Raw genomic sequence first — 27,956 nt, forward strand, 5'->3', positions numbered from 1 at the left:
CCAATCAATCAGATTTAGATATGGTGACATTGAATTAGGTTGCTATCAAGTAGGTATAGTATCTCCAGGACACGAACAAGAAGAGCAAAACAAGACGAGTATCCGCAAATGTTGGTATCTGGAAAAGGAGAAACAAGAAACAAAAGTTGAGAAAAATTGAAATAAACGCGTGAGATCGCTCATAGCAGCCACCACCACCATGCAAACATGAAGAATCGGACCGCGAGGTCCATGATGCGTCTTATATGGTTTCAATTCATATAAAACTCCCAGAAAATGTCATATTAAGGGAAACCAAGTTTGTATTATATCCGGCGACCGAAGAAAGTGCTGAAAAAGTCATAATCATCATCATGAATCACCCGTCATTCATAATATTAAGTATAGTTGTACGCAGATATCGTGTCGTCAAATTCGTTGGTTTGTTGTCATGAAATATATCAAATCGTCTTTCTCGTCATGTCCGAAAGGTTACAAAAATGAAAACGCTGGATTATTGGTGTTAAGAAGGTTAAAATCGTATTATAACGTTATAGGCTGACGGTCCTCCGCTTCTCGCTCGGTTTCTGTGCGTACGCAATGAGCAATCTGAAGCCGGTGCCCCTCTTTTGGCATTCGCGTAATAACCGTCGTTCAGACCAGATGCTTTGATCGGTGGTTGGATCGGAAAGGACTGGTATCTCATAACAACGTGTGTACCACCATCGTCCCACTCGAGCAACAACCTTCGTGATCGACTCATCATTCGTAGCAGAAGGTGACGGATCTGAAAGCAAGTCACCGAGAGAAGGTTCTGTCTCATCTGACGGTGTCCTCGCATGAGGTTGTGATGAGCTTGTTGTGAGAGATGGTTGTGAGGAGAGACCCGTCCCTGCGCTGGGAAGATCGGACAAGGTATTGTTGGAGTTGGAAGACGCCGTGGATCCTCCAATCATCCCCGCAACTGGAATACTGACCATACATCTATTCAAATTATCATAGCCACAAATTCCCAACAGTCTCTGAATGTTATCGCTTGCAGGTTTGAGACTGATATCTGGATCTGCGATGTAGATTTTCTCCTTTAGTTTCCTCACTGCTTTCCGTGTCTTACTACCCACATTCACCAGGTCCAAATCCAAAATGCTCATTTCCAGATAGCCACCGGGACGCAATACCCTCTTGCATTCGGAAAGGATATGTCTCTGCCTATCCTCAGAAGACGCCGCAGGAAATCTGAGAACGCAAGCCGAGAAAAAACCCTTCGAGAATGGAAATGCAGTACGGTCACCAGTATGATGAACAAGATGGTGGTTAGCTGGCGGCTTCCATGCATCAGGATGAGGCGAGGAGGAAGATGATCCAGATCGAATGCTCATATTGTAAATGTTTGTGTTAGGATATGTCAGTGCACAATAGTAAGACCAATCGTCATTGCCCAGCCCATCAAGAATCAAGATGCTTTCTGATTCGCTCTTCTGAACGCGGTTATGAGCGGGACTGAAAAGAACACGACCAAAAGAAAGCCACTTGCTAGTCATAAGAGAGGCAGATCTGAGATTAGTCTGTGCCGCTGCTCCCTCCCGCATTCTTTCGGCCATGTCAAACAACATCGTATTTCGCCGACGAGTTGTCTCAAAGTCAGGTGTATTGGTTGGAGTAGGCGACCGAAGCTCTTCAGGCTGTGGTTGGTTGTCTTCCTCCGTGGGCTTGGCAGGACTGTCCGGTGGGATAAAATCAGAGAGGCTTTTGTTTCGTTCTGAGTAACCAGCAATGAGCTCACTGTAAGAGACCTGAGGCGATGGGGATATAGAAGAGTGTAATGCAGCAGCAATCTTAGACCGCCGTAGGCGTACTGATGCGTCGCTTGACCGATCAGGCGATGTAGCATCTGCAATAGCAAGACTGGGCGTGTCAGAAGCAGTAGAAACCCGTGGAGTGGCATCTGAAGCACTGATCTCCGCTTGCAAAGTCTTGCTCGCCTTCTTGGCCAATTCGAATGATCCTAGCTTCTTGGGTTCTGACACTGTATTTTTATTAGGCGTCAACATGGTATCCAAAAGATCATCGTATTCGGCCCATATGTCCTCTTCATCCACACCGGTATTGGGTTTTCCCATGGCAGCTACAGTTGCAAGAATGGAATCCCCTTCAGATGTTGAGCTGGAGACTTCGGATTGCTTTTGAGGAGAAAATTGCAAGAACTCATTGGTTGCATATGCACCTGACATGAACTTCGCACTTTCACTGATTGCCGGAGCGCTGAAAGGCCCTGATTCGTTGGGTACTGTGTAGAATGGTCCCTGTAAAAGAGGATCTGTCTCGATATTAAGCTTCGACCTGCCAAAAACATTCGGAACATTCGCCTGGGCACCAGCGGTGATCGTCAGAGAAGGTGCCTCATCACGGCTAAAGGGTCGCGAATATGACTGAGCAGGGGGTTTATGATCTCGATCTCTCCTGGAAACGACGCGCGGTATACGTCCAACTGGTGCCAATCTGCTACGCCTCTTTCCCTCCTTCTCTGGACCTTCATCCTCCTTCTGAAAGAAGACCTTTGGACTGGCTGGTCTATTCTTCGGAGGACTGGCACGCTCAGCGTTGAACTCCTTCCAGATAGCAGGGGGTGACGGAAGCAATACACTTGTCCCGTGGCGTGCAGTCAAAGACAGTTCGGAGTTGGTTTCGTCGTGGAGTTTCAAGAAAGCCTCGTCATCGCTTGGAGGAGATTCTTCCACACGATGCAATATTTCTTCCAGCGAATCCGAATCAGCATCAAGAAGCGCGTAATGAGCGACAGGTCGAGTCTTGGGAAGAGTAGCAACTTGCGCCGGAAGCTGCGTTTCAACGACTGTGTTCTTGTCAGACACCGGAGTCTTCTGCTTTGGTTCATTCCTCTGGCTCCTGTGAAAGAAGTTCCATCTCCGGCTGGGTTTTGTTGTTGAAATCTTCGTTGAACCAATGCTCTCTGATTTGGAAACCACTTTGCTGATTTGCGGCAATGCAGAAAAGTTTGAGTCTTCGCTTGATCTTGAAACTTCTTGTGTACTCGGTAATCTTTTCTTGTTGCTCACAATTTGAGCAGGTGCAGACTCATTTCGTGTTATCTTCGGTTTCATTTGCTTCATATTGCCAAGTTGAGAAGGAAGGCTGGTATCTGAACTAAACATCCTAACAGCCGGTTTGTTCTGATCGATTGATGAAATCAAAGACTCGGAGGAGTATCCTCCTGCTATAGGACCGCCATTGACAGTCGAAGAAGCAGAGGCTGATGTGACACTCATCGTACTCAAACTCTGGCCGCTCTGGGTTCGGAAAAGCTCGTCACGATCCATGCCACCTCCATTGATGATAACAGGTTCTAGCCGTTCACGAAGAAAGTCATCAATACCTGGTTCTTGGCGATTGTAGCCCTTGTTGGCGGAAATTGATGTGACATCGCTAGAACTCGTAGACCGTGCTCTGACATCGTTGCTGTTGCCACTGATGCTCGGTTTGCGTCCTCGATGAGCATACTTGCCATAACCTTCATGGCCAGTACCAGCCGTCGGTCCCTTGCGAGACGTCTTTTCTGCTGTACTTGGCTTAGACGAAGTCAGTTCTGCTTTGGATTTCTTGCTGAATAGACTGAACTTGTTCGGTGAAGTTGCGTTGGCTGACCCCTTAGACTCTTTAGGGACCTTGACCAGTGTCCGTGGTGCTTTCCGTGGGATCTGAGGCGTGGTGTCACTGCGAGAGGGGATACGGCTCGAGGCATTAGATTGAAGTGATTCCACAGAAGTCGCAGCTGATCGAACAGGAATCACACGCAACAGCTCTGGGGAGCTCACTTTGTCTGCCGATGCTCGACGTGTGTGGCCGGGATTTGTCCGCAGGCCAGGTAAATTGCTCCGGATTACTGGAGAAACAGCTTGTTCCAACTTATCAGTCCCATCACGGCTCGGCCGTCGAGGTCTGATTGGAGCATTGCTTCCCAAGTTAGGTGATGCTAATAAGGTATTTTTCGAAGCTGGTGGGTTAGGAATGTCATGCTGTTGTTCGTCAACGCTATTGCTTTGCGTTGTTTGAGAGGGTTGCGATTGTTCAAATGAAGCTATTGGCGTAGGTGCCAATGCCTCGTTGGTCCTTTCCGCTGAAGCAATCTCAGCAAGTGCAGATCTTGCATAATCATCAGTAGCTATCGGACCAAGCATGGTAGGTTCTTCAGAGTCTATCTGCGATACAGGTGGTGTGGTTGTCATTCGGAGGCCGGCTGTCTGACGTAGTTGAACGGGACTCTGCTGCTTGAACCTGTAATTTGTTGGTTGAGTGATGCCGGGTGAATACGATGAGAGAGAGGTTGGAGTAGACCCTCGACTACTCCACATACCGGGGGACCCTGAGTAGCGAGTCGAAGGGCTGCTTGCCGACGGAAAAATAGGAGTTGGAGGAGGAAGGTTGCTGGTGTTGATCACAGTGCGGAGTCCAATGAATTCTTTGGGTATTTGTTGAACTTGTCCGTTTTCTGTTGACTTGACCACGTTCGTTCGCGGCAATTTCGTGGCAATAGTAGAAGTATTTTGATAACGTGCCACATCTCGGACAGGAGGATTGGGTTCGTGCTCTGGCCGAACCACAGCTTGAGGCGGAGCTTTCGTGGTTGAAACATCCTTGACGTTGGTGTTGACAGTCGGTCGTGCAATCGTCGTTCCGTCATCCGGTTCTTCTCTCTTAAAGTTTGCTTTTCTGCGAAGAACATTCCGTGGACGATCATTGATGCTTCTCGATCCATCCATTGCGGGAACAACAGGGTCCCTCGTTTTCGCTTTGGCGTTATTAGACGACAGTTGTGACAGACCCAAGCGAGTAGTAGGTGTTGGAGGTGCCGAAGGACGCCTACGAGACGTACTAACGCCAGTCAGTCGTGGTAGCCCCGACGGACGTACAACATCGTCGCTAGAGAACGATCTTGATGGTTTCGACATCGGTCGAGTCTTTGGCTGGTCTTCTTCTAGGGCGGTTGGTCGAGGTCCCATGCGGTTTTCAGATGGTAATGTCGCTGATGTTGGAAGGTGAGATCTAGAAGACGTATATCCAAAATAACCTATAGCTTGGGAACCGTTATGTGGCGAACTTACAACATCGTCGATTGGTCTTGATTCGGGCAATCTCCCTCCCCGAATGCGATCTGTTCTGTATGAAGACATTATGCGACGATATCCGGAATTCCAGCGCCAAGCGAGGTGACCCCATTGATGTCGATTTCGATATTAATGACTGATTTGTTTCGTTCTCATCACGGCGATTCAAATTCCGTGCATATGAACTATGAAGTTCACGATAGCCTTTAATGGTATAGATGCGGACGGAGTTGAGATGAGTAGTAACACCGGACTTTTATGGAATGTCGTCTATAAATATGGTTCCTTGACCGCTCAAAAATTATTTTAAGGCTCAACCTTCACTATGTAATCATCAGTACTGCTCTTCATGTATTTGTATATCAGAGCAGGGCATACAGTTGTTCCTGCAGACTCCGCCACACTTTCGGAGCGGCCTACTCTCCACATTAGCGAGTCGTGGCTAGTGCAGGATGCAGATGAGGCGAGGCCGGTACATAGAACAAGGCAAATGGGTTGACACGTCACTCGAGCTCAGCTTAGTATGTAAAAATCTTATTGTTACTCAGCAAAAAATGTCTTCTGAGTCGGCGTATAGTTCGAGTCGAAAAATAGGTCGATGTTAAGAAAAAAATGAAAAAGATTTTTCCCACACGCGTGGGCTGCCTGACCCCAGGGTTATATTGGCTTTGTACAGGGATTATGTCTTCGGAACAATCGAACCAGGTAAACCGGAAGTGGCGCTCCATGAGCATGCAGAGAAAAACACCTGAAAGAATAATTTGAGCGATCGACGGGGTTTCCTATCAAGTTAAAAGGATGCGCATATGCGTCCGTCCTGAGTAGCTTTCTCATAGGTTGTCAAACAAGCTAAGACCTCTTCTACCAACGAGTCATCATCACCGAAAGCGGCGCGCATCTTGGACCGTGAGCAATGGGCGGTTAAAATACCACGAGTACGTTCTCTCACAGGCTGCAGGCCAGAACGAAAGTTATAGACAGTGCTCGTCGGTTGGATTGGTTCGTCCGTACAAATTAGAGGATTTCGAACGGCCATGCCCCGCTCTACTTGAACTTAGAGTGTCTTGTTGGAGGGATGTGGGAAACGGGACCAGAAGCGAAGTTAGCGTAGCGGGCCGTCGAGAGAATCCGCGAGCAAAATCAAAAATTTTTGACAGGGATCCAGGATGTGATAGGAGCGCGATAAGTGGCGCTGTGAAGAGGAGTGGAAAGACCAAGTTCCGTGCACGGCGTCGGTGGAAAACGATTCAACATATCAACTGTCGAGTGAGGAGTGAAATTGGTGATTAGTGCGATGCATGGATTTTAGTGTATTTAGTTGCATGCTGCTAAGAATAGTCCCAACAGCACGTTACTGGTATTCGACCAACAAGGCAGAAATACCATCTGGCATCTACAAGATGAAGTCGTGATGTTTAGCTGTCCTCGAAGTAAAAGGAAAGTCAGGTGATGCTCCTTCCTCTTCAATCATGTGCGATCACGAGACTCCGAGATTTGCATTTAGTCCAGCATCAAAAGAGAATCTGCCTCGTGGTACTCCGTATGCAGTTACAGTGCGACCGATTCATGCAACGAGTCGGCAACTGAATCTAGAAATCGGTCCCGCTTTTGACGGGTGCTTTGATCAATATGGGTTATATGATAAGTCGAGTCAATATATTGCCCGTTACCTAATACTCCAGGAACTTCTTGAACTCAACTGTCAAAATGTTGATATCGCGAATACACGGCCTCGTCTACCAACATCCTGAACCCACGGATCGTCCTCATTCGCCCATCAATTTTCTGGTTCTGGTTGTCACCAATTTCGAGCCGAACCTTTTTCTGTGACCCATTCTTTTCTTCCCATTGTCTTATCACGAATAACGACGTGATGACTTCCCCCGTCGAAAACAGTCCAAAAGACTCAAAAATTTCACCAAGCGTCCTCAGGCGGCGATTGGCTATCTTTAGGCCAGTCAGATCGTGAAATCGGCGTATGCAAATCTGATTTGGTCCCTAACGTGCATTAGCGTGGGCAGGGCCAGGCTGAGCCTCGCATAACTCTGATATCAGGATCCACTTGCAATTGATTAGAGAAATAGTACGTCTTACGCAGCACCACATTCGGATATTGTACGTACTACCCCTATCGTACTGTAGTACATATTACGGAGAAAATAAAAGGGACCAGGAACCGAACAACATAAATGGGTTAAATGTCCGATGCACAATTTCGGCTTGAAGGGTATCAAGAGTTTGGATAGGCTTCTTTCAACAATGCGGACTCGGAGCAAATAATAATACTAGCTACGCGGTATTTATATTTCCCTTTATGATACTTTACTACTACTAGATGTTGCCACTAGGCCGAGAGTAGTTGCACGGGGCGATTGAGGCGATCTGGCTCAAGTAGACTCAAGCGCCACATTATTTCATTGGCGTATATTCTCCGGAATATCAATATACAAGAGAAAAGAGGGTGTGGAGGAAATGTGATAGTGGAAAGTCCACCGCATTCAATGAAAGTCACCTGATCTGCTGCCATCCAATCGAGGACCAGAAGGTGGCATATTCAGATCACACAACATAGATGATATTGCATGAACTTGCCCTTAAAGAGATGGGCAAATCGTCGCACTGAAAAACTCAGCTTATATCACATAGACACACCTCCATGAACGCCTAGAAACTATATCGATCGAAACATTAGAATACAAGCATAGAAGAATACAACCGTTCCTTTCTCATGTTTTTGACTTGAGAATCATTCTGATTTTTGCCGGAATAGATCATCATCCCTGTAGTAGCGCCATCCATCACGCAGCTGTAGCGAACCGGTTCTTCCTGGCTTCCGCCGCAGCTCTATCCTTTTCACTAAACACGGGCTTAGGTGCGTTGCTTCGACCAGTTGGATTATTGCCCTTGCGGTTGTTATTCTGGTGACGATTACGTCCACCATTGTTCCGTCGCTTGCCTCCCCTTCCACCCTGATCGTCTCCTCGACCGCGCTTCCGTGCTCGCTCGTTAGGAAGAGCTTGGTCCAAACGGTTGATACCCACATCCGAATCGTTCGAGGCTCCTGTTCCGAATCGCTTCGCTCGTTCAAGAATCTTCTCTGCCTCCGTCGTCTCTGATCCAGTTTCTGCAACGATGCCAAACTTCTCCGCGCGAGCTTTGCGTTTCCTCAATTCTTCCTCCACCTCTGTTGGCTGAAGTCCGATACTGTAGTCGACCGCGGGCTTCTCCTCTGCCGCAGGTTGTTCCTGAGGGGCCGACTCAACGTGCAAATCGCTCGTCTTTGCTGGATCTTCCCCGAGTGTCTGATTAGGGACAGCCACGGGATTAGGCACTTGACCCTGACCACCGGCAGCGATAGTAGCGGCGCCAGCTTCCGTCGAAGCTTCCGTGCTTTCTTTCAACGGTGCTTCGGTAGCAGGCGCTTCATCGTCCCAGTCGATGATATCTTCGGCGGTAGCATCGGGTTTGGTTTCGGTTGGCTTGGTTTCACTGGAGGATTTATCGGCTTCTTGAAGACGAGCAATGAGCTCAGCCTTCTTACCGTTGGCTGTCAAACCCCGGCTTTTGAGTATTTCTTGTAGCTGTGCGACAGTCTTCTTTTCGTATTCGGATGCCATTGTGAGTGTTTGAAGATTGTTGTTATCAGGCAAAAAAATGGTGAGTTCAAAGTTGAAGTGACGTCGTCTTGCGCGCAAGGGGCGATAAATGCGACCGAGGGGCGCTAAAGAGTGTGAAGCTTTAGCAATAGATGGACATAGAAAGTAAAAGATAGCTTAGGAGATTTGTAAGAATATGAAGATGGAATGTAAATCAGAGGGAAGATTAAAGAATGAAAGCAATCGCTTAGACAAGGGGTTGTTTTGACACTGAAAGCCTCAAGGCACGAGTCGCTACTTGACTAGTTGATATCATGTCACGTGCAATCGGCCAATCAGATGTTTTGGATTTTCATTCAGGTCCGCTAGCCCTATTTCGGTAACTCACCAAAATAGCCCTAATTTCTCAATCAACTTGCAATAGGGACCAGTCCGAACGATACTTCTTTCGCAGTTGTAGGTCCCTAGACATAAAATGTCTTCGATTGTGTATTACTAAATATGACAAAAAGCCATCAGCAGTAAGCGGTGATTGAAATAGAAGCAATACCACCTCAATATTGCTCTTTTCATGGTGAGGTGAATAAAGAGAGTATCGTTACTGTACAGATGATAGGCTACATACTATGAAGAAAATATTTGAACTAATATCTATTGATGATTAGCGAAAGAAAGTAGAAATCTTCCCGAGAAGCCTGGAGAATTCAAAGGAAATTATGGATGAGCATGTGCTCAATGACTATTCCGCCTCAATGGCAATTCTGATGACTATTACGATCATTTTTAAGACATAGAATTGAGTAATAACTTGTATTATGTGCCAATTATCTGATAAAAATGCGGAATTTTTGCTTGTACAACCTACTAGGGGGTTGTCATATTCCAGTGAGCTCCCGGAGATTTATCAGGAGGAATTACATAGAAGACTATATTTATTTAATCCCCTCACTGGGTAGAATATTCTAATTTCTAACTTACTAAGTAAAATATTTCTTCTTTCCTTTCAAATGTTCATAGGTGCCTGTTCACTCACTGACTGTCTTCAACAAACTGCAAATGTAGCAACAATCAGATGAACTTGTAACCCAGGCCTTCAAATAGCCTGTGACATCTGAGTCAAGAATCTACTGAATTGCCATTTAATATGTATATCGAGACCAGATCAAGGAACCGTGACTGACTCTGATCAGTGACTCTAATATGACTTTTTCATAGGTATTTAAGGTCGTCAATATCCTCTCTCTTAAAGTCGAATTTTGCTACTGTGTATCTTTCTTACTGTGCTACAGATAACTTCCATAATCCATATACTCCTTATAATTTTGAGAACGATCAACAAATACCTAGGCACTGGCCTACTCACCATGGCTGGCCATAGAGCTGTTGACGATACGATATCGGCATCATTTTTCCATATCGTCTATCGTCATCGTCTAAACAAGGATCTGCCGATATCGTATTGTCAATCGGCATCGTCGAATCCCATGTGTGCCGATACGATATCGTCAATATCGTCAAAATTATCACATCACCGATACTCAAAGTGGCCTATGCGAGTTGACAGTGGCCCACCTAGCCATAAGTCTTATTAATAATCAGGACTCTGTTAAAAGGTGACAATCTTTGTCCCTGAGGAGTAAAGAGAATCTGCCGCTGGTACATGCGCTGAGTCTCTTTGTTCGACACGTGCCTCGCTCATCACGCCCGATGTCATTTCGAGTAGATAGATCCCTCTTACTTTGCTTCTTATACTTAGTGTTTTGTTGAGCAGAAACCAGTACTATTATATGTTTTACCTGGTCCGTCAACTTACCAAGATCCCAAAATTATCTTTGTTCAAAATCGACTATCAACTATCGGCAATCGAATCTTATACCAGGTACTCCGAAACTCCTCCAGTCGGTGTTATAGATACCACAGGCGACAATTGGCTATGAAATTGGTGGCGAATGCACAAGGATGAGTATCGGCAGATAGCAGCAGTAGCCAGGGATTACCTGTCAATACCTGCCTCTGAAGTTGCTGTTTGAGAGGGTTTTTAGCGCAGCAAAGGGTCTCTTAGGTATCCAGAGGTATTCGCTGAAGGGAGATACTATAAGAATGCCGATGTTGATTCATGATGAGTTCAAACGGTAGTGGTCAAGGGCAGCGTGAGTACTTCAGCATATTGCACTCCGTGCAGATAATCTTCGTTTCAGCCTGGTTGTACATGATGTGCATGTATATGTATAGTGATTTGCGAATATTTTAACGTTGTATTAGCAAGGCAGTGGTACCGATAGAGATGCTACTTAAAGAGTCGTATATTCGACAGAGTAATTATTGACGATATCGTATCGGCAAACTCAGGTGTTGACGATAAAAATCGTCAAATTAAAGTCTGCCGATATCGTCATATTGGCATTATTGTCAACAGTCCTAGCTGGCCAGAGAAAACTCGTCGAGAACGGCCTATCTAATGAGCAATGGGATGCGTTGGACAAGGGGTGGGGAAATGGGATCGTTAAGGGCTTGAGCAGACTCGACAATTTACGGGGAATTTCTTGTAGATACAGACATAATAGACCATAATCCTGCAATAAGAAACTCCAGGCTGGAACTTGTCGACGTCCGATTTGGTCGTATTTCAGGCATCGCTGACGGAAAGCCTTGTGTTTTTCTCATATTGAAACACCAAAAAGATCCCAAAGACCAAATCAAAGAGGGTCCTTTATTTAGAGTTTCGGTCAAATTGGAGCAGTTTTTAGAAGGACCAGAACTGAGGGTTATATCTATCATAAAAATAGAAGGGCGTGTTCCTGTTCGCGCAATCAGTGAACTTGGGTCAGGCACTTATGCACTAGTCGTGATAAGTACTGAGCCAAAAAAAAAAATGGACTGGACTCCAACAAAAGATGTGTGAAGACAAAATGGAAGCTATTGACTGTGTGGTTGTTGAATTAAAGGATGACATATTAACAATGACACACACACACCTGCATGGCAGTTGGAAGGCAAGATGTAAGGAACTGACAACGAGAAGAAATCTGATCCTGATAACTAGCTGAGAAACTAGAAGCAAGGATAGAAAATAATAGGACTGCTGATTCCCAGGACAAATCGATGGGCAGGATGAACTCCTTATAAGCTTCATCCTGCCAGCATGGGTTTTCCTAATCAGTACAGCAGTGATATCTAAACATAGCAAACAAAGCACCTTTCAATGTACAAAGATGTGCAAAGGAAACAATGAGATGCGTAAAGGAAATGATGCTAATCATAGAAACATGATATCCTCTGGAGAACTAAGAAAAGAACAGTGTGCTTTAATCGGCCAGGATTTCACCAACTATGAGGTTAAATCTGCTGACCAATGAGAAGCAAGAGAATCTAATGTCAGGTTCAGAGCGAGAGCAAACCCTGACACAAGAGCTGTTATACTAAACCCAAAGAATGTGAATCCAGATAAGACTTAATTTTATTTTCTGGCTGTATATCATATTTGGGCCTTTTATTTTAGTTTTGGGTGTAGTGATACTTAAGGGCAGAATGCCACTTTTTACAAGGCAAAGATGAATTTGATGCCTACATACACACACTAAATAATAATTCCACGCACATTGATATCAAAATTTAGTATGACCACCACCTGCCTCAATAATTGCACGGCACCTTTCAGGCATAGATTCCAGTAGATCTTGCAGAAAATCACCTGGAACAGCATCCCAGCTTCTCCAAGGGCTATCCTAAGCTCTGAGAGTGTCATCTTTTCAGGGAAATTAACCTGAAAATAAATCTTCATCCAATTCCACACCATATCAATTAGATTGAGATCAGGAGAGAAAGGTGGCCATCTAACGATATGGACTCCACCTTTCTGAAGCTCTGGTATAGTAGATTGAGCACCATGGCCTGGAGCACCATCCTGTACTAGTTGAAGATAAGGATAATGATGGGTATACTCTGTTATAAGAAGAACTATATGTTGAATATAGCCTTGGGCATTGATTGTACCCCATTGCTTCTCCAAGAATACTATAGGGCCTTTAGTAGTCCCATAAAATGAGCCCCAAAACATCCATCCTATCTTATGTGGGCGCCGCTCAATAACACAGTCTTCATGGAAAACCTAATCCTTTCGGCGAGTAACCCACGTACGTGTATGGCGACCTGGATATACCCATATTTCATCGGACCATAGTATAGCTTCCCATTGACTAGGAGACCAGCTAAGGTGTCCCTGTGCCCAGGGAAGTCGTTTCCATTTATTCTCAGGGAATAGTGGTGGTTTTCTTCGAGCAATGTATCTTTGAGAGCCTTTCGAAAGTAAGGCTGATCGGATTGCCCATTCAGAATAGCCTAGATCAAGATGTAAGGCTAATTCTCTGTAAGTTAGGTATCTTGCATACCGCGATGAGGTGAAAAATCTAATCGGATTGTCAATTTCCTCATCCTTCATTACCAAGGGTCGGCCGGATCTTTTAGAGGGAGTAGGGTGACCAGCCTGACAGACTAGTTGGACCTGACATATAGAGACCCCTAGGTGTTTTGCAATATTTGCATATTTCATATTTACTGAGCGCAGAGTTAAAATCTGTAGGCGCTCATCTCTAGTTAGCTGAAAATGAGGAGGTGTAGAAGGAGCCATATTGCTACACAGACATGTAATAGATTGATGTTGATGGTCTATATCCCCAAATGATAATGCCATGGAGTTCATCCTATTTCTACGTAGTTTGGTGACCCATCATACTAACGTTACTTACCCAAGATACCATAGAAAATCAATAAGGCAAGCGAGAAAGAGCGGCTGAGGAACTGAGATAAGAGCGGGGCCCCGGCGCACGCCTCCAGTCTTGGTAAGGTTTAAATGAGATTTTGTTCCGATTTCCGAGTGTGGAGCCGTCATGCGGGATAGTGGATACTGTGGATACATTCGTGAAACTCAACATCTCTCTCATCTAAGAAAAAAGTCTATGATAGTGTCAGACAGCACAATATCAACCTGTCCTACTGCATATTACCTATTAAACTTCAGACTTTCCGAAGTCTAGCGCAAATGGATACAGAGTCGCAACCACTTCCAGCTGACAACGGGCAAAATTCTATCGCGAAGCGCACGGCTTCCGAAGAAGAGGATGCCACTCATGAGGCAAAGCGAATCAAAAGCCTTCATAATGTATCGACAGAACCGGCTGTTAAACTTTCACCTGTTATCCGGAGGGTTCCTTTTCTAGAGAAGGTATGCTACGACCTTTGAATGTTAGAAAATGTTCTAACTGTTCGAAAGCCTGCAGTTTTGGAAGAACGAAACGGCGAGATCGAATTCCGAGTCGTCAACAACAATAGCTCCAGAGAGAGTACAATCATCCTTACAGGTCTCAAATGCCTGTTTCAAAAACAGCTTCCAAAAATGCCCAAAGATTACATTGCACGTCTCGTCTACGATCGCGCTCATTTATCTATGGCCATTGTCAAAAAGCCTTTGGAGGTCATTGGCGGAATAGCATATCACGAATTTCGGGATCGCAAGTTTGCCGAAATCGTTTTCTGCGCGGTCTCATCTGATCAGCAGGTGAAAGGATATGGATCCCACCTGATGAATCATTTAAAGGATTATGTCAAAGCTACTTCCCCAGTGATGCATTTTCTAACATACGCGGACAATTATGCAACCGGTTATTTTCAGAAACAAGGGTTTACCAAAGAGATTACTCTTGACAAGTCGATTTGATGGGGTATATCAAGGATTACGAAGGAGGAACACTTATGCAATGCACTATGCTGTCCCGGATACGGTATCTTGAAGCAGGCCGTATGCTTCTTAAGCAGAAGGAAGCTGTTCAGGCTAAAATGCGTCTTTTGAGCAAAAGCCACACAGTCCATCCACCGCCTCAGCAACGGGCCAACGGACCCGTGACTCCAATCGATCCACTCTCTATTCCTGCCATTCGGGCAACTGGCTGGTCACCAGAAATGGATGCATTAGCGCGTGAGCCACGCCACGGGCCTCATTTTAACGAGCTTCGTCGTTTTTTGAATCACATTCAAAACCACAAACAAGCATGGCCTTTCCTACGCCCGGTTAATAAGGACGAAGTCCCTGATTACTACAATGTCATTGAATCGCCAATGGATTTGTCGACTATAGAAGAAAGGTTGGAACGTGACCAGTATGCTGCGCCGAAAGGCCTTATCGACGATCTCAAATTGATTTTTAGTAATTGTCGGCGGTATAACGATGCCACAACAGTATATGCCAAGTGTGCAGCCAGGCTAGAAAAGTACGTGTGGAGTCTTATCAAGGAGATTCCCGAATGGTTTAACCTACTTGAGGAATAAATGGTGCTAGTCCATCTCATTCTCTAGAATTAGGTTCTCTTTTGAATGGAACGATAACCTTGCATGTCTAGAGTTAGTATTGGATGACTGAGTTTAAGGCGTCATGCAAGGTGCGGGGTGACATAGGGGAGGTCCTCTTATCTGTACAGCAATTCTCTTTCTTAAGGCTATACTGGTTGTCCAATAGCACGGTCATGGGTGAAGGATAGATTGCCGTGCTACCAGCTTGCACGAATATCCTACTCGGCTATTCTAGGCTAAGCTAAGTTACACCGGTCTTCCTACGTTCATTCCTTGCGAATTCGGTCATCTGGGAATATTTAGTGGATAGCCGAGTATCAACTGACGCTTCCAATGCCACAAACCGATTTGATTGGAGTCGTGAGCTGGCGGTATCAGCGGATAGTCAGACAGTTGGCCATCAAGCAATTCTTGCCGGCAAGGAACTTATTAGGGGATACACGCTCAATTCCAAGGCTAGTCGAGATGCGCATGGAAGGTGGCGTGGCTTCTGGGCGATCCTGAGTAAGGCTACAGAACGGTCAGCCAAGCTTCTTGACGGGCTAGAACTGTTGCATACCCAATTATTTCCCATTTAATCTGACGGTTAGTTATATATCATCAACATCTACTCCTCTGTTTCAAAATAACGCAAATATCGCATGTTTCGGGATATGATTTGAACATCTAGTGATACGAAACTTAACCTCGACTTCGATTATACTAGAAAAGAAGAAAAGACGGCGGTAGTCACCAGCGTAGTAATCCAATATCAAGACTTGGCATTGGTATTCCATGTCGGCGTTCTTCTGCGGCCTGTATTAACATATTAGAGGCTAGGCTTAATAGGCATTGATTGATTGAAAGGAAGTCTGAGATTCGAGGATGGGACAGGTGAATGGATAAATGAAAATAGCAATTCCTCGACAACCATGTAGTCTTACTTACAATCTTCACAATTTTGACCATTTTAGGTCTGTTCACCGCAAACTTTGCATGTATCTGTTTGTCTCAGACAACTTAGCAAATTCCTTTCTCCAAGACTCTATGCCATATGCCATATGTCATGGATCTGGTTTCTGATATCGGATACTTACGGTTGGGGCAGAAATATCTTCCAGATTTAGCATTGGGACATGAAATAATAGAGCATTTGCCTAAAGATTATGTATTGGTTAGCTTTCTCCAATATGAGCCGGAACTGATGTGCCTTTCACCCGACTAAGTCAACTTCTACGAGTTGCAGAAGGTATAATTTCCATTCAGATCACCACCACAGTTGCTGCAAGCAAAAGAAAGGATGATTCATAGTTCCTACTAAATTGCATGTAATGTTTCAGAGCCTTACGCATGATGATGAGCTTGACCGAAGGAAATAGTTCAAAATATATAGATAGATAAAGAGTGTCTTTTTCATCTTCATGATAGTGTACTATCTTTAAATCTGCTATCTTAATAAAAGGAATTTTTTTCCTAACACTTTATCGTTCTTTGTATCTCCTATTTCCTAGCAATTGCCTACCCGTCGCTTCACCTCCCCCCACCCTATTCGGACTACAGCCTCTTCAGGTCGCCGCCTTCTCGTGGGGGGAGGTGAAGCGACGGGTATCTAGATTTATCTTGAAGGGGAACCCGTGACATTCATAACCCTAATTCAACTTTCCAGGTCACCTATCTCCGACATGAGGGCAACCTTACCTCCCAGACTAGGTAGTTACTAAGATATATTTTTCAAAGCTACATTATTTTCCGTTCCAGTGGTAACGGATAGATCCTCCTACTTATTGGAATAAGATTTATATATTGCCAGTAATAGGCTCGAACGTGATTAACCAAACTCCGCTCTTCCTGCCCAGGTGGACCCCGAGAACTGAGGTAGTACTATTATATTGGGTACGACTCATTAACAATACTCATCCAATCCGGAGGAACAAAATTAGACATAACCGGCTGAGCTTCAGCCAACAAGCGATACCAGTCTGGTTGGTTTTCAGAAACCATAACCGGCTCCCCTTGTAGACCCTGAGTAACGTATGACTTGTATTCGTGATATATTTCCTTGAACATGCTATGCACTGCTTCTGCATTGGGCCAATAACCAGCTAATAAATTGGTGGATCGAAGTAGTCTGTTCAGATTTTCGAGGCCGTTGATGGCCACGAGGAACGACCCTACAGTGACTGCTAAGCGTATCTCATTAGCGAGCTGAATCCCAGCCGCGGTGACAGCGCTGACGGCGGTGAAGTGGCATTGACAAAGGCAGTCCAGGTCCGCCAGTTTTTCGAGAGATCTAGTAATGGTTTTAGCCGCTACAGAGCATACATCTTGACTGTTGAGTTCCGTGGAAAAGTTCCGATGGAGATGTAACAGCATGAGATTATAGTGCATTTGCAGTTGATAGTCCCACGAGCCTTCCTCGATGGACGAAGAGAATGTACCAGATTCTAGAGCCCACTGGCACAAGCGGGCATTAATACCGTGCACGTCGACCGTTCGCCGCTGAACGGGTTCATTAAGGGCTAAAATATCAAGGCCGATGTGGGCAAGATCTACCATCCGAATAATAAAGTTTGGGTACAGGCCCGGGTCGCTCGCAGAAGCTGTGTCTGTCATATCTTCGACAGATAGAGGGAGTTGATCAATGTCCTCGGCGCGAACGGCACATGGCCGTCCGGTCTCTATGGATGAAAAGACTTCACAGACAAATGCTGACCACCAGCAACGTCTATATTGTGAAGCCTCTAACGGAGGTAAAGTGGAGCTGTATCGGTGCATCCCAAGGCCACATCCAATGCGGACTGCAATCCCGCTCCAGTACCAGGGTCCACCAGTAACGGTATCGCCGTCACCCATATGACGAGTAAACAAGATTGCAGCCTGCATAAGATATGCTCGGTCTGTCTCATGACGCATGTGAAAGAGCATGCTTGCACGGCGAAAGAGAGTTCTTTTCACGGCATGTCGCGAGCTGGCGACTAAAGGGTGTGAGCAAGCGTGGGCTCCAGCTGTTAGCACCGCTTGAAATAGTAAGAGTGGTGGAGGTTTATCTTTTGATCTGTACGCTGCCAGAAACTCAGGCATAGAGACAATAGGATGGAACGGGTGAACGTGCTGGAAGTACGCATCCACCAAAGCATCACGTATCTCTAAGGATGGGAATGACGAGACCTCCGTCGCAAGATCGTGGGCTAACATACCGCTCCATGCGTCTGGTCCTGGTTTCCATCCATTTTTTGGGCGAATTGGAGGATACGGATAATGAACGACATTGTCGTTTCCGTCCAGATCGTTACCGATGTTGACACCATCTAGTATAATACTATCTAGATTGGTATGCGCTGTTCTGGTATATGGAAGCGATTGCTCTGGTGTAGCCTGACTGGTAGTTCTAGAACCGGATTCATGCATAGATGCGCGATGAAGCCTAACTAGATGAACAAGATTGGAAACAGCCGTACCGACGTAAGCGATACGGAAGCTGTTCAATGACTCGAATACGCCCCATGCTCCTGCGTTGATTCCATGCTTGAAAAAGCGAGCCAATCCACTCCGGGCAAAATTCTCTCTTTCGCCTCCCAATTCTTGTACTGTTGCACAATTGACGAGAGAAGATGGGTGAATGGGAGATGAGGCCGCTACACCCAGTATCAATGGCGTTCTTTCACTTCGCCGAAGGCTCTTTGAGCTATCACAATCTGGAATATCATCACCACGGTCATCAAGCTGAGTAGACTTTAGTAACATTGTAGTTTCAGTACAAGCAGATGAGTGCCCATCTACCTGCCGAGGGCGACCACGGCGAGCTTGCGGTGCCTGACGATTCGGTTTCGCCCATTGAGTGGTAGATCTTGAAAAGTCAGTATAAAGGTAGCCACCTTCCCAGGACTGTAGTGAAAACCATACCGGCATTCGATCTCGGACCTCTCGCAGACGGAGCATGGTCCACCAGATCTGTCGACTATGTCACACCGTACCTTTCGGTAACGACAGAGATCACAAGCCTTTCGCTGTTGTCGTTTTGAACGTCTTTGCGAGAGCGGACGTGATTGTAGTGGCCGTTCTGTAGGTGACTCCATAGCCGTTGGTAAGAAGAATTGGTTAATGGACGTTAGAAAGACATCATTCTAACTTCTTGCGAGGTAGTTTTGACGATTTGAGAATGATAACTGTCGGCTCCGACGTATCTAAATCAAGTGGGTCTAGATCCTTGGTTATCTTATCAAAACCTTAAACGCTCGGAGCCGAAAAGATAAGACGAATACATTCCCGGCTCTTGAACTTGACCGCCATCAACTCTAACATAGTAAGATGAAATCAGCGTATTCAGTGCAGTGAATTGTTGCGGAGCTACGAGAGAACAAAGCTGCGAAATCGTCCCTCTTCTCCGTCCTTCTTTGTCGGGCCATGGTACTGTCTGCTACGTCCAACAAGAGACATAATACATTTCAATTCCAGTCTAGAGTCTCATTGTCAATCGGGAAGAACTTAGCTAAAACAGAAAAAACAAAATGATAATGACAATAAATGAAGCTTCTATGCCGTGGGCAGGGTGTCAGGGCTCTCCAGGTGTCAATCGTCTTCTCGGAACCGAAAGTCGATTACTATCAGTATCAACCGACATGCAATGTGATTTCAATGAGTCCACATTATGTTTAAATTCTCCGCGAATTCCCTTCCTGATTCTACGTTCAATTTTTCAAATTATGCAGTTCAAATATCCCTGATTTTGTTGCTACTATCACAATGACTCGCATCAAAACGGTGGACTTGGCCACCACTTCTGGCGCCTACTATGCCCCGGCAACCCTTGCTCCCGCGAACACAGAAATCATGCACGTCTCCGGACAACCAGGAAGCACAAGCGGAGGCATTGTACCGGCAGACTACGAGTCCCAGATTCAGCTGGCTCTCACGAACCTCCGCAAGGTCATGATTATTGGTGGCGCGACCGTTAAGGATATTCTTAAGCTCACAATTCTCATTGTGAATTATGACAAAACACAGCGCAAACATACTCGACACATACAAAAGTTTTTGGAGGGACACCGTCCTGCAATTACACTAGTTCCTGTCACTCAGCTGGCCGCGCCCAATTGGCTGTTTGAAATTGACGCAGTCATTGCTCTCCCATCAACCTCGCCTTCAGTTCCTCTCCAATTGACCATTGATTCAGCAGAAAAGACTCTGGATGTAATCATCGTCGGTGCAGGACTTGCAGGGTTAACAGCGGCAACGGAACTGCAACGAGCCGGTCACTCTTTCATAGTTTTAGAGGCAAGAGATCGCGTAGGAGGAAAGACGTGGTCTCAAGTGCTGCCTAATGGAGAGCAAGGAGTTATCGATGTTGGCGCTGCGTGGATAAACAGCACGAACCAGAGTAGAATGTATGCGCTGGCAAAGCGGTTTGGGGCAGAGATTCTGGAGCAAAACACTACTGGAAAATGTGTGTTGCAGGATGCTGATGGGAATTGCTCTACCTTTGAATATGGGGAGCTTCCAAAGGTAGGTCGTACCCATGGTTGACTGGTAAATATGTATACTGACTCGTTGATCACAGTTCGACATCGCAATTGCCAGAGACGTTGCCCGAATTCGCGACATGGTCGAGGCAGATTGTCAGACTCTTGATCCTGCTCGACCTCAAAACGCTGAATGGGACTCGATGACCTTTGAAGCTTACTTAAGAGCCCGGGGTGCCAGTGCGGAGGCTATTGCTACTGCTACAGTATGGACTCGCGCCATGCTTGGACAAGATCCTAAAGATATCTCCGCCTTATATTTTCTAACTTACTGTCGGTCCGGTGGTGGCCTGCTCCAAATGAGATCAGACCGTCTAGGAGGTGGGCAGCATCTTAGGATCCGCCAGGGTACACAATTAATGGCCATTGGACTTTCGAAAGAACTTCCTAATGGAACTGTTGGCTTGTCGACTCCTGTCAGCTCTATTACGCAGAGCGGCATCAACTCCGATGTCGAGGTAGTGACAACAAACCAGAAGAAGTATCGTGCGCGAAAAGTGATTACTACTGTTCCTAGTCCTGTGTTGAAGACGATTTTATTCACTCCCGACTTGCCACCTTCTAAGAAATTATGGTCAGAGTCCTCGACGTATGGATATTATACGAAAGCTATGATGACATTCCGGGAGCCGTTTTGGGTTGAGAAAGGTTATTGCGGGCTCACGCAGTCATTCACTGGGCCAGCCTCCGTGATTCGAGATACCAGCAGTCTCCCGGACCAGAAATACGTTCTAACTTGTTTCATGTCCAGCGATCTCGGGCGAGCTTGGGCGGCATTATCGACTCCGGAACGTGAACAAGCCCTCATCAAACAGATTGGTCAATTATTCCAGTCCGGATTAGAAGCATCTCGTGACTTTATCAGCATGGTCACTTACGAGTGGACGTCAGATCCATACTCGGGCTGGGGCTGCCCTTGTCCTTCGCTCGCATCGGGTGTCATGGACTCTCTTGGTGGTAATGGACTTCGAGAGCCGTTTGGAAACTTGCACTTTGCTGGGACTGAAACTGCTATTAACTGGCGAGGCTATATGGAAGGGGCTGTTGAAAGTGGAGAACGTGCTGCTTCTGAAGTTATCAAGGAGTTGACTACCGTGCTCGCGCGGTTGTAGGTACAATACACAGATTAGACAGTTCGATACCATAAGATGATCTATCCAAGTAGTCCGAATGACATAAAATAGCAGCAAGATGACATCAACCCTAACCCTATTGTCATCAGTGGCCCCACAGTGCCAGCAAGGCTTGATTTCCCCGAATATGACCCACGTGGCTTGGACTCTATTCTATTTTGACCTTCTTCTATACTGATTGTTCAATATGTCAGGACACGCAAATTGCAATGTCAAACAACTAAAATAAACAACAAGATGCCGCGTAAATCGTCATCAATCCCCAAGTCGCATTTCCTCGGTCATCAAATAGACCCTTCGCTCGAGACAACACGCATCTCAGGACCAGTTGGATTCCTGAATCCAACACGCGTACACCTCAAACCTACACGAAAAAGCAAAGAAGAAGAAGAGCAAGAGGAATCTGCACAACCCGCGATCAGTGAAAAAGAGCCGAAGAAAAGGGAAAGAGTATCGCGCAGACAACCCAGAATCGAATATCTCTGGCGATCGCGCGACAATCGCAAAGGTCGTCATGCGGTTCACGTCCAATACTCACCAAAACACCACGGACCGGGTCACAATCTGCCCGCAAGCACGAATAGTTTCCGAGAAATACTTTCCAATATATATCGCATGGTGACGTATTTCCCCTATTGGGATGTATCGTGGCTAGTCGCGACTATCTTCACGCTTGGATCCGTGGTTTGGGTCATTAATGCATTCTTCGTATGGTTACCATTAGAAGACCCTTCAACCGAGTTTTCGGGTGAATCTCTTACCGGTGGAGGTATAACGGCATTCATCGGGGCTACGATTTTCGAAGTCGGCAGCGTCCTGCTTTTACTTGAAGCCGTTAACGAGAAACACACCGCATGTTTCGGCTGGGCCGTTGAAACAGTCATGAAAAGACTAGAATCACACGAAGACCCTATTAAAACGACTGTAGTCAGACGCTTTGAATCAAACGAGTGCGAGCATCATCACGCCAAAAGACACTCTTTCCTCCGTGATGGGCTAAAGGAGACTTCCCCCGAGGAAGAGAGATCGTTTCAATGGTTACCTTCCTGGACGGAATTGCGTACTCATTATTTCCATGAACTCGGCTTTTTGGCCTCGCTTGTTCAATTGATTGGTGCTACTATTTTCTGGATCGCGGGATTCACGGGTCTGCCGGGAATTATTGATCATATGAGCTGGGGTTTGACTGATGGTGTATATTGGGTTCCGCAGATTGTGGGTGGGTTTTGTTTTGTTCTTAGTGGGTGAGTTGTTCAGTAACTATGATACAGATCTTATTTTTTCTGTTGCACCACCTAACTCTGACAGGTTTCTGTTCACTATCGAAACACAGCCGAAATGGTATATCCCAGCGCCAAGTATCCTAGGCTGGCATATAGGAGCTTGGAATTTTATCGGAGGAATAGGCTTTACAGTAAACGTCCCTCAGGTCTTATTTTCTTCATTAACTAACAAGGTAAACTAGCTCTGCGGTGCCCTCGGCCCAGCATCCTCATCCTCCGGGGTTGAATATCAGACATGTCTGGCTACGTTTTGGGGCTCATGGGCTTTTCTGATTGGCTCTGTGATACAATGGTACGAGAGTGTGGATAAGTTCCCGGTTGAGGTGAAATCGCCTAGTTTATCTGAAGTTCCGAGCGATGAGACGGATGTATGATATTCAGTATGACTTCTGTCTCAATAATAGATATCTATATAATAATACATGCAGAATTCGACAAACAATTTGATCCGCAAAGAGCACAATCGCATCCTCACCCATTACCTAGAGTAAAAAGAGTCTATCTCCCTTGTCCATGTATCCTGTTCAGTATCAGCATTCCACCTGAAGACTAAAAACAACCTTGGAAGGATGAACTCACGTATGGATAAAATCTGTAATCTTCCCCGTCATCCCCTGCGGACACCCAGGTGTATGCTTCGCAAACGAATGATCTCCCGAGACGCAACTTCCATCCTATCCCTGGTCAGTTCCATTCCCTCTTAACATCCAAACGGCCTTAGAATGGGGTGATTGACTCACCGACTCCTCACGCTTCTCCCCTCCACCACCTTTAATAAACCCTTCATCACCCCAACCACTTCCCCCGCCCGTATTATTTGCTGCCGTTGGGATGGCGCTGGCGCCTCCCTGCGTTGAGATGGGATGGTGATTTGGCATTGTGTCGCCGGTTCGGTTTGAGGACGGTGTTGCCATTTTGTGCGATAGGTAGAGTTTTCTTGTATACGAATTGAGGATTGATCGTGATGTGGTGGGAGTGATACTAGATGTTGAAAATATGTTAGTCAACGTTATCAGCAATGTGGGAAGACTCGATTACGAAACCTGTACTATGGCTATTCGAGTCTCGGTGTCGAGAATTCAGAATCGATATCAATATCACAATCAATCCCTCAAATACTCAGAACGTACACATTATCCAGTCTGATTCATTCCATCAAAATAAATCCGAATGTAATCCCCAGCTTTATCGACGGCGCTGTGGGTGATGTAGTCTCCCGTCATGATTACGTTGAGGTTACCAAATTAGGAAATCTTCCCAATGTTCGGAGGATCAGGGTTTGGATTTGGGAGTGTACCGTTCTTTCCTATAAATGCGAATAGAATATCGATGTAGAGAGTGAATTTGAGACGGGGAGGTTGTATGTTGTCGTATCGTTAGACCTCAATGATCAAGTAGCTAATTGTCTAGGTCTGTATCTGGACGTTGAAGGGAGATTGGAAAGAACGGCGAGGTTGTGGCGCCGTGCCAGATGTGATCATCTAAGTGACAATTCTGTCTATCCAGTGTTGTCGATGGATCACTTCTCAGCCAGGGGAACGCAGATTCTACGAGATTTCCTTTTCGGGAATAATATCTATCTACTCACGTGGTCCGATAACCCTAAATCAATCACAGAGTTCAAGGTACGAGACATTAGCGAACCTGACCAGATAAGGTCGGAGTGCATACAGCTTACAAAGACAAAGCACCGGCCAATTCAGACATATATGTACAATCTTGGAAGCCAGTGACGTCGCTGACCAGAACAAAACGAACGGCCAAATATCTAATGCCCACTACCGCCAAATACCTCACTTGAATTAAGAAATAGAATTAGTAGTAAAGAGTGTAAGAATATGACGAGCGATGTGAGGCTCAAATCTGGGAAACGGAGAGCGAAAAATAAAACACGCAAAACATCTGCAGATGGTATCAGAAATGTAGAAAAAGCAAGCCCAGGCCGGCGAGAATGTAAACCCTCCGTCTCGCGAGGATCATGAATACATGTCGTCGAATCAAAGGCCGGTTGCAAGCGACCGAAAAAGAACCTCTATTGTCGTTAAGAAATGGAAAAAAGAAAAGAAAAAGAAAAGATTCGATGCAAATCCCCATTTTGATTGGTCCCCATTTTAGACCATATGCTTGCCCATTCATCACAAAACAATCCAGGTTGGGGTATCAAAGGTTTCTGACTGATCACAATCTGAGCCAGCAGCAGAAAAAAAAAAGACGCGGAAAAAAAAACGAAATGTTGTACAATAGAAAAAGAAAATCCATCCGAAGCAGGATATCATGATGCGCACGACTAAAACCATATAGGACGCCGAACCGAAAGCAGAAATCAGACTCGCTCCCCAAAGTGCGCCATTTTTGCATGTGCACAAAGAAAGAAAAAATTAAAAAAAAAAAAAAAAAAAAAAACTTTGTACCGTAAGAATGAAGCGACTAATCTTCATCTTCGCCAGATCCGGTCTCCTTCTCCCCTTTGTGGACCTTTTTGTGACGACGCAGATTCGATACAACAGAGAAATGACGACCGCAGCCTTCGACATCACACGCATACGCTATAGACAGTTAGTGCCGATATGATAGAAACCCGCCAAAAAAGGAACTTACGCTTCTCGCCAGTATGGCTGTACATGTGGGTTTGTAAAGATGACGGGCGCGTAAACCGCTTATCGCAAACCTTGCATTTGTGCTTCTTCTGTGCATTGGACGGCATCTTCGAGCTGAACTGTCCCATCATCGACTGAGGACCAGAAGGCGCGGCAGCGCCCAAAAGACCGTTTGGCCGGGGGAGTGTTCGCGAAGGCAGGCCATCGTATTGGTCTGAGGTCGAACTATAATCCGTCACAGAGGAGTCCACTGATGCGACTGAGGCACTGTAGTATGGGTAATTGCTGGCTGACGACATGGAAGACACGGATGAATGTGTAGAAGGGAATCCATAAGAATCTGCTGACCCTCGAGAGCTCCGAGGAGCATAGATCCCCCGCGGAGTCAAATCCTGGCTAAGAGCGACCATTCCACGACTGGCATCGATGGCATCGCTGTACGACGCAGAAGGCTGAGGTATTCTGGCCTCAGACATGCGGCGCGCATCTTGCTGTAGTCCTGGTGCATATCCCATAGAGGTATAATTGGCAGGTGTAAAGTTGTTAATAGGGGTGGCTGCGGTGTATGAAGGGGCAGCGTCAAAAGTGGAGCGCGGAATATCGTGGTGCATGTTCAACAGTTCTGATCCTCCATACCCAGCTGATGAGTAGGTGCTGCCGGCCACCAGTGACGGAGCAGAAACCGGAATACTAGAGTAGGGCAGCGAAATGGCCGTTGGTCTGGCCACGTCCTCGTGCTTGACGGGACTCATACTCATCTGGCTCGCGCCTATAGAGGTGGTAGGATAAACGGGTGGATTCGAGTGGGAAGAAGTGTGCGTCCATGGATCTGTGAACTGAGGCGAGTGGGTGTGGTGCATATTGTTCTGGTACGCATGGTCGAAGCCCCCCATGCCGCCGTACTGGCGGTTCTGATTCTCAATGACCATCGTCATGAGGATGACTGATAGCTTGATCTGGTAGAGTATTAAATTGGCAAGGAGAACTCTCTCCTAATGAAGTCGAAGTCGGAGGGGCGGAGAGACAACAGAAAAGACCAGACGAATGACGTCGTCGGGCGCAGACACGCAAGGCAGGTGCGACGCGGTTGCCGAGGAAGGAGCAAGTGGTGGTACAGACGATAAATAATAATAATAATAATAATAATAATAATAAGACTCAAGCCAATCGCTCCGGTTTTGGTTTTGCGTAATGTATCTCTCTGCTGCGTATTGCTCATGCGAGGAGACTGGGTTCGCATAGGACTGGATAGTCGATGAGCGAGTAAATGTAATTGTTGACTTGTATGTGTATGTATATCTTTGTTGGTCAGGATCTCGCGAAGAAAGATGGAAGAAAAAGAGAACTGTCTTGGGAAGGGGATCGACGTAGCTTAAGAGGAAGAGCATTGTACCTCTCAGTCTATAACTGACTGGGGGGGCCTGTGCCACTGACGACGTTCCGTCGGGGAAGGCTGCAGATCGTTTTGCTGGTGCTTGTCCCAAAAGGGGAAGCCCAAGGAAGGCCCAAAAGGGATTGGATGGAGAAAAGGGGCTAGCGAGCCGTGTCTGCTCGGGCTTTTTGGGTTTAGCGGCTATGTGGAGGACGGGGAGATTTTGCCGTATTGCTCCGTACATTTTTTTACATGTTACAGATTACAGATTACATGTTGCGGATTACATGTTGCAGATTACATATTACATATATTTTAACATATGTAGAATTATTGGCCGACTTATTGGTTCTGCTTACCTTCCGGTCGGAGCAATTCCAGCAATTCAATACGGAGTAAACAGAAAGAATCAGCTGAACAAAGAGCCAGTTAGTCAAGATACTCTGCCGTCCCGGCATCATACTAGTACATACATGATTGCAACAGTGGAGTACATCGAGGGCGCACCAATGCCAGACAGCACAACAAGCCACTGAGCGATAAAGGGGGGGTTGCAAGCTGGCACCACTGGCCGCGTCAGACCAAACAGGCGGAACTCTTGTTTCAGCATTGCACTAGCACCAAAGGGGGAAGTGCGTGTTTATTATGCTACCCTCTCTCTTTCTCTCCCTCTCCCTCTCTCTCCGGCTCTCTCTCCGGCTCTCCCTCTCTCTCTCCGTCTCTCATACTCTGTGTGTATAGCAGATACTCCGTGCAGAGAGTATATATGTACTATATGACAGCAGCATGCAGATGACTAGCCCGTAGACACCCCCGCCTTGAATGGTCAACCCATGCAAGCCTCCCAAGCCTCCCAAGCCCGGCTGCGGGAGATGCCATTTAGCACAGTGGAGCCCCGGCATTTATTGGTGATCCCATCTACTCTTAACTGCGCCGACTAAGAGCTAACTGAACTAACCTCCTCAACTGTTGGTGGCAAACATATGCACTTTTGAGGGGCATCACATGCCCTGTGGTTTAGATAGCCAGGAGGAGT

At 46.1% G+C, this 27,956-nt stretch overlaps 9 protein-coding genes across 10 annotated transcripts, besides 6 other annotated features; 3 read left to right on the top strand and 6 right to left on the bottom strand.

Moving 5' to 3' along the window:
* Positions 1-19: 19 nt before the first annotated feature.
* On the bottom strand, positions 20-5,211 carry TSTA_020420 (uncharacterized protein; the record flags this gene model as incomplete). Its single annotated transcript, XM_002484173.1, has 2 exons — positions 20-5,062; positions 5,097-5,211. The coding sequence occupies 2 exons, from the start codon at positions 5,209-5,211 to the stop codon at positions 531-533; spliced, it is 4,647 nt and encodes a 1,548-aa protein (XP_002484218.1). The 3' UTR covers positions 20-530.
* Positions 5,212-7,897: 2,686 nt separating this feature from the next.
* On the bottom strand, positions 7,898-8,716 carry TSTA_020430 (SAP domain protein, putative; the record flags this gene model as incomplete). Its single annotated transcript, XM_002484174.1, has 2 exons — positions 7,898-8,401; positions 8,432-8,716. The coding sequence occupies 2 exons, from the start codon at positions 8,714-8,716 to the stop codon at positions 7,898-7,900; spliced, it is 789 nt and encodes a 262-aa protein (XP_002484219.1).
* A 3,556-nt stretch (positions 8,717-12,272) lies between these two features.
* Positions 12,273-13,322, bottom strand: TSTA_020440 (uncharacterized protein; the record flags this gene model as incomplete). Its single annotated transcript, XM_002484175.1, has 3 exons — positions 12,273-12,458; positions 12,489-12,709; positions 12,833-13,322. The coding sequence occupies 3 exons, from the start codon at positions 13,320-13,322 to the stop codon at positions 12,273-12,275; spliced, it is 897 nt and encodes a 298-aa protein (XP_002484220.1).
* Positions 12,304-12,402: a mobile genetic element.
* Positions 12,402-13,295: a mobile genetic element.
* Positions 12,450-13,334: a mobile genetic element.
* A 399-nt stretch (positions 13,335-13,733) lies between these two features.
* TSTA_020450 (bromodomain-containing protein, putative) lies at positions 13,734-15,016 on the top strand (the record flags this gene model as incomplete). The annotated part of the gene is made up of 3 exons (XM_002484176.1): positions 13,734-13,916; positions 13,965-14,352; positions 14,400-15,016. 3 exons carry the CDS (start codon positions 13,734-13,736, stop codon positions 15,014-15,016), a joined length of 1,188 nt encoding a protein of 395 aa, XP_002484221.1.
* Positions 15,017-16,900: 1,884 nt separating this feature from the next.
* Positions 16,901-19,134, bottom strand: TSTA_020460 (acetamidase regulatory protein, putative; the record flags this gene model as incomplete). The annotated part of the gene is made up of 3 exons (XM_002484177.1): positions 18,920-19,134; positions 18,475-18,863; positions 16,901-18,324 (listed from the first exon to the last, which is right to left on the bottom strand). Exons 1-3 carry the CDS (start codon positions 19,090-19,092, stop codon positions 16,901-16,903), a joined length of 1,986 nt encoding a protein of 661 aa, XP_002484222.1. The 5' UTR covers positions 19,093-19,134.
* Positions 19,135-19,759: 625 nt separating this feature from the next.
* On the top strand, positions 19,760-21,647 carry TSTA_020470 (flavin-containing amine oxidase, putative; the record flags this gene model as incomplete). The annotated part of the gene is made up of 2 exons (XM_002484178.1): positions 19,760-20,518; positions 20,574-21,647. 2 exons carry the CDS (start codon positions 19,760-19,762, stop codon positions 21,645-21,647), a joined length of 1,833 nt encoding a protein of 610 aa, XP_002484223.1.
* A 238-nt stretch (positions 21,648-21,885) lies between these two features.
* Positions 21,886-23,492, top strand: TSTA_020480 (uncharacterized protein). Its single transcript, XM_002484179.1, has 3 exons — positions 21,886-22,912; positions 22,977-23,082; positions 23,134-23,492. Exons 1-3 carry the CDS (start codon positions 21,906-21,908, stop codon positions 23,323-23,325), a joined length of 1,305 nt encoding a protein of 434 aa, XP_002484224.1. The 5' UTR covers positions 21,886-21,905; the 3' UTR covers positions 23,326-23,492.
* Positions 23,164-24,105, bottom strand: TSTA_020490. Of its 2 annotated transcripts, none has more exons than XM_002484181.1 (4): positions 23,995-24,105; positions 23,692-23,932; positions 23,531-23,625; positions 23,164-23,471 (listed from the first exon to the last, which is right to left on the bottom strand). In XM_002484181.1, the coding sequence occupies exons 2-4, from the start codon at positions 23,863-23,865 to the stop codon at positions 23,450-23,452; spliced, it is 291 nt and encodes a 96-aa protein (XP_002484226.1). In that variant the 5' UTR covers positions 23,866-23,932; positions 23,995-24,105; the 3' UTR covers positions 23,164-23,449. The 2 variants fall into 2 exon arrangements, with proteins under 2 accessions (XP_002484226.1, XP_002484225.1); XM_002484180.1 differs by having other exon boundaries at positions 23,990-24,105.
* A 1,210-nt stretch (positions 24,106-25,315) lies between these two features.
* Positions 25,316-25,354: a microsatellite.
* A 24-nt stretch (positions 25,355-25,378) lies between these two features.
* TSTA_020500 (C2H2 conidiation transcription factor FlbC) lies at positions 25,379-26,483 on the bottom strand (the record flags this gene model as incomplete). Its single annotated transcript, XM_002484182.1, has 2 exons — positions 25,379-25,497; positions 25,550-26,483. The coding sequence occupies 2 exons, from the start codon at positions 26,481-26,483 to the stop codon at positions 25,379-25,381; spliced, it is 1,053 nt and encodes a 350-aa protein (XP_002484227.1).
* Positions 26,484-26,671: 188 nt separating this feature from the next.
* Positions 26,672-26,703: a microsatellite.
* An 870-nt stretch (positions 26,704-27,573) lies between these two features.
* Positions 27,574-27,644: a sequence feature (CT-rich).
* The last annotated feature ends 312 nt before the right edge of the window (positions 27,645-27,956 follow it).

This window comes from Talaromyces stipitatus, genomic scaffold (assembly GCF_000003125.1).
Source record: "Talaromyces stipitatus ATCC 10500 scf_1105507295549 genomic scaffold, whole genome shotgun sequence".
In the NCBI taxonomy this organism is placed as follows: Eukaryota; Fungi; Ascomycota; class Eurotiomycetes; order Eurotiales; family Trichocomaceae; genus Talaromyces; species Talaromyces stipitatus.

What these genes read in the sequence shown, in the direction of transcription:
- TSTA_020490 (XM_002484181.1), bottom strand. Translation starts at nt 23,865, where the DNA reads ATGGCAACACCGTCCTCAAACCGAACCGGCGACACAATGCCAAATCAC. An exon ending in GGGAGAAGCGTGAGGAGTCG is followed by an intron (nt 23,626 to 23,691) that starts GTGAGTCAATCA and finishes GACCAGGGATAG; the next exon opens with GATGGAAGTTGCGTCTCGGG. An exon ending in ATTACAGATTTTATCCATAC is followed by an intron (nt 23,472 to 23,530) that starts GTGAGTTCATCC and finishes GATACTGAACAG; the next exon opens with GATACATGGACAAGGGAGAT.
- TSTA_020480 (XM_002484179.1), top strand. Translation starts at nt 21,906, where the DNA reads ATGCCGCGTAAATCGTCATCAATCCCCAAGTCGCATTTCCTCGGTCAT. An exon ending in TTTTGTTTTGTTCTTAGTGG is followed by an intron (nt 22,913 to 22,976) that starts GTGAGTTGTTCA and finishes TAACTCTGACAG; the next exon opens with GTTTCTGTTCACTATCGAAA. An exon ending in TCGGAGGAATAGGCTTTACA is followed by an intron (nt 23,083 to 23,133) that starts GTAAACGTCCCT and finishes AAGGTAAACTAG; the next exon opens with CTCTGCGGTGCCCTCGGCCC.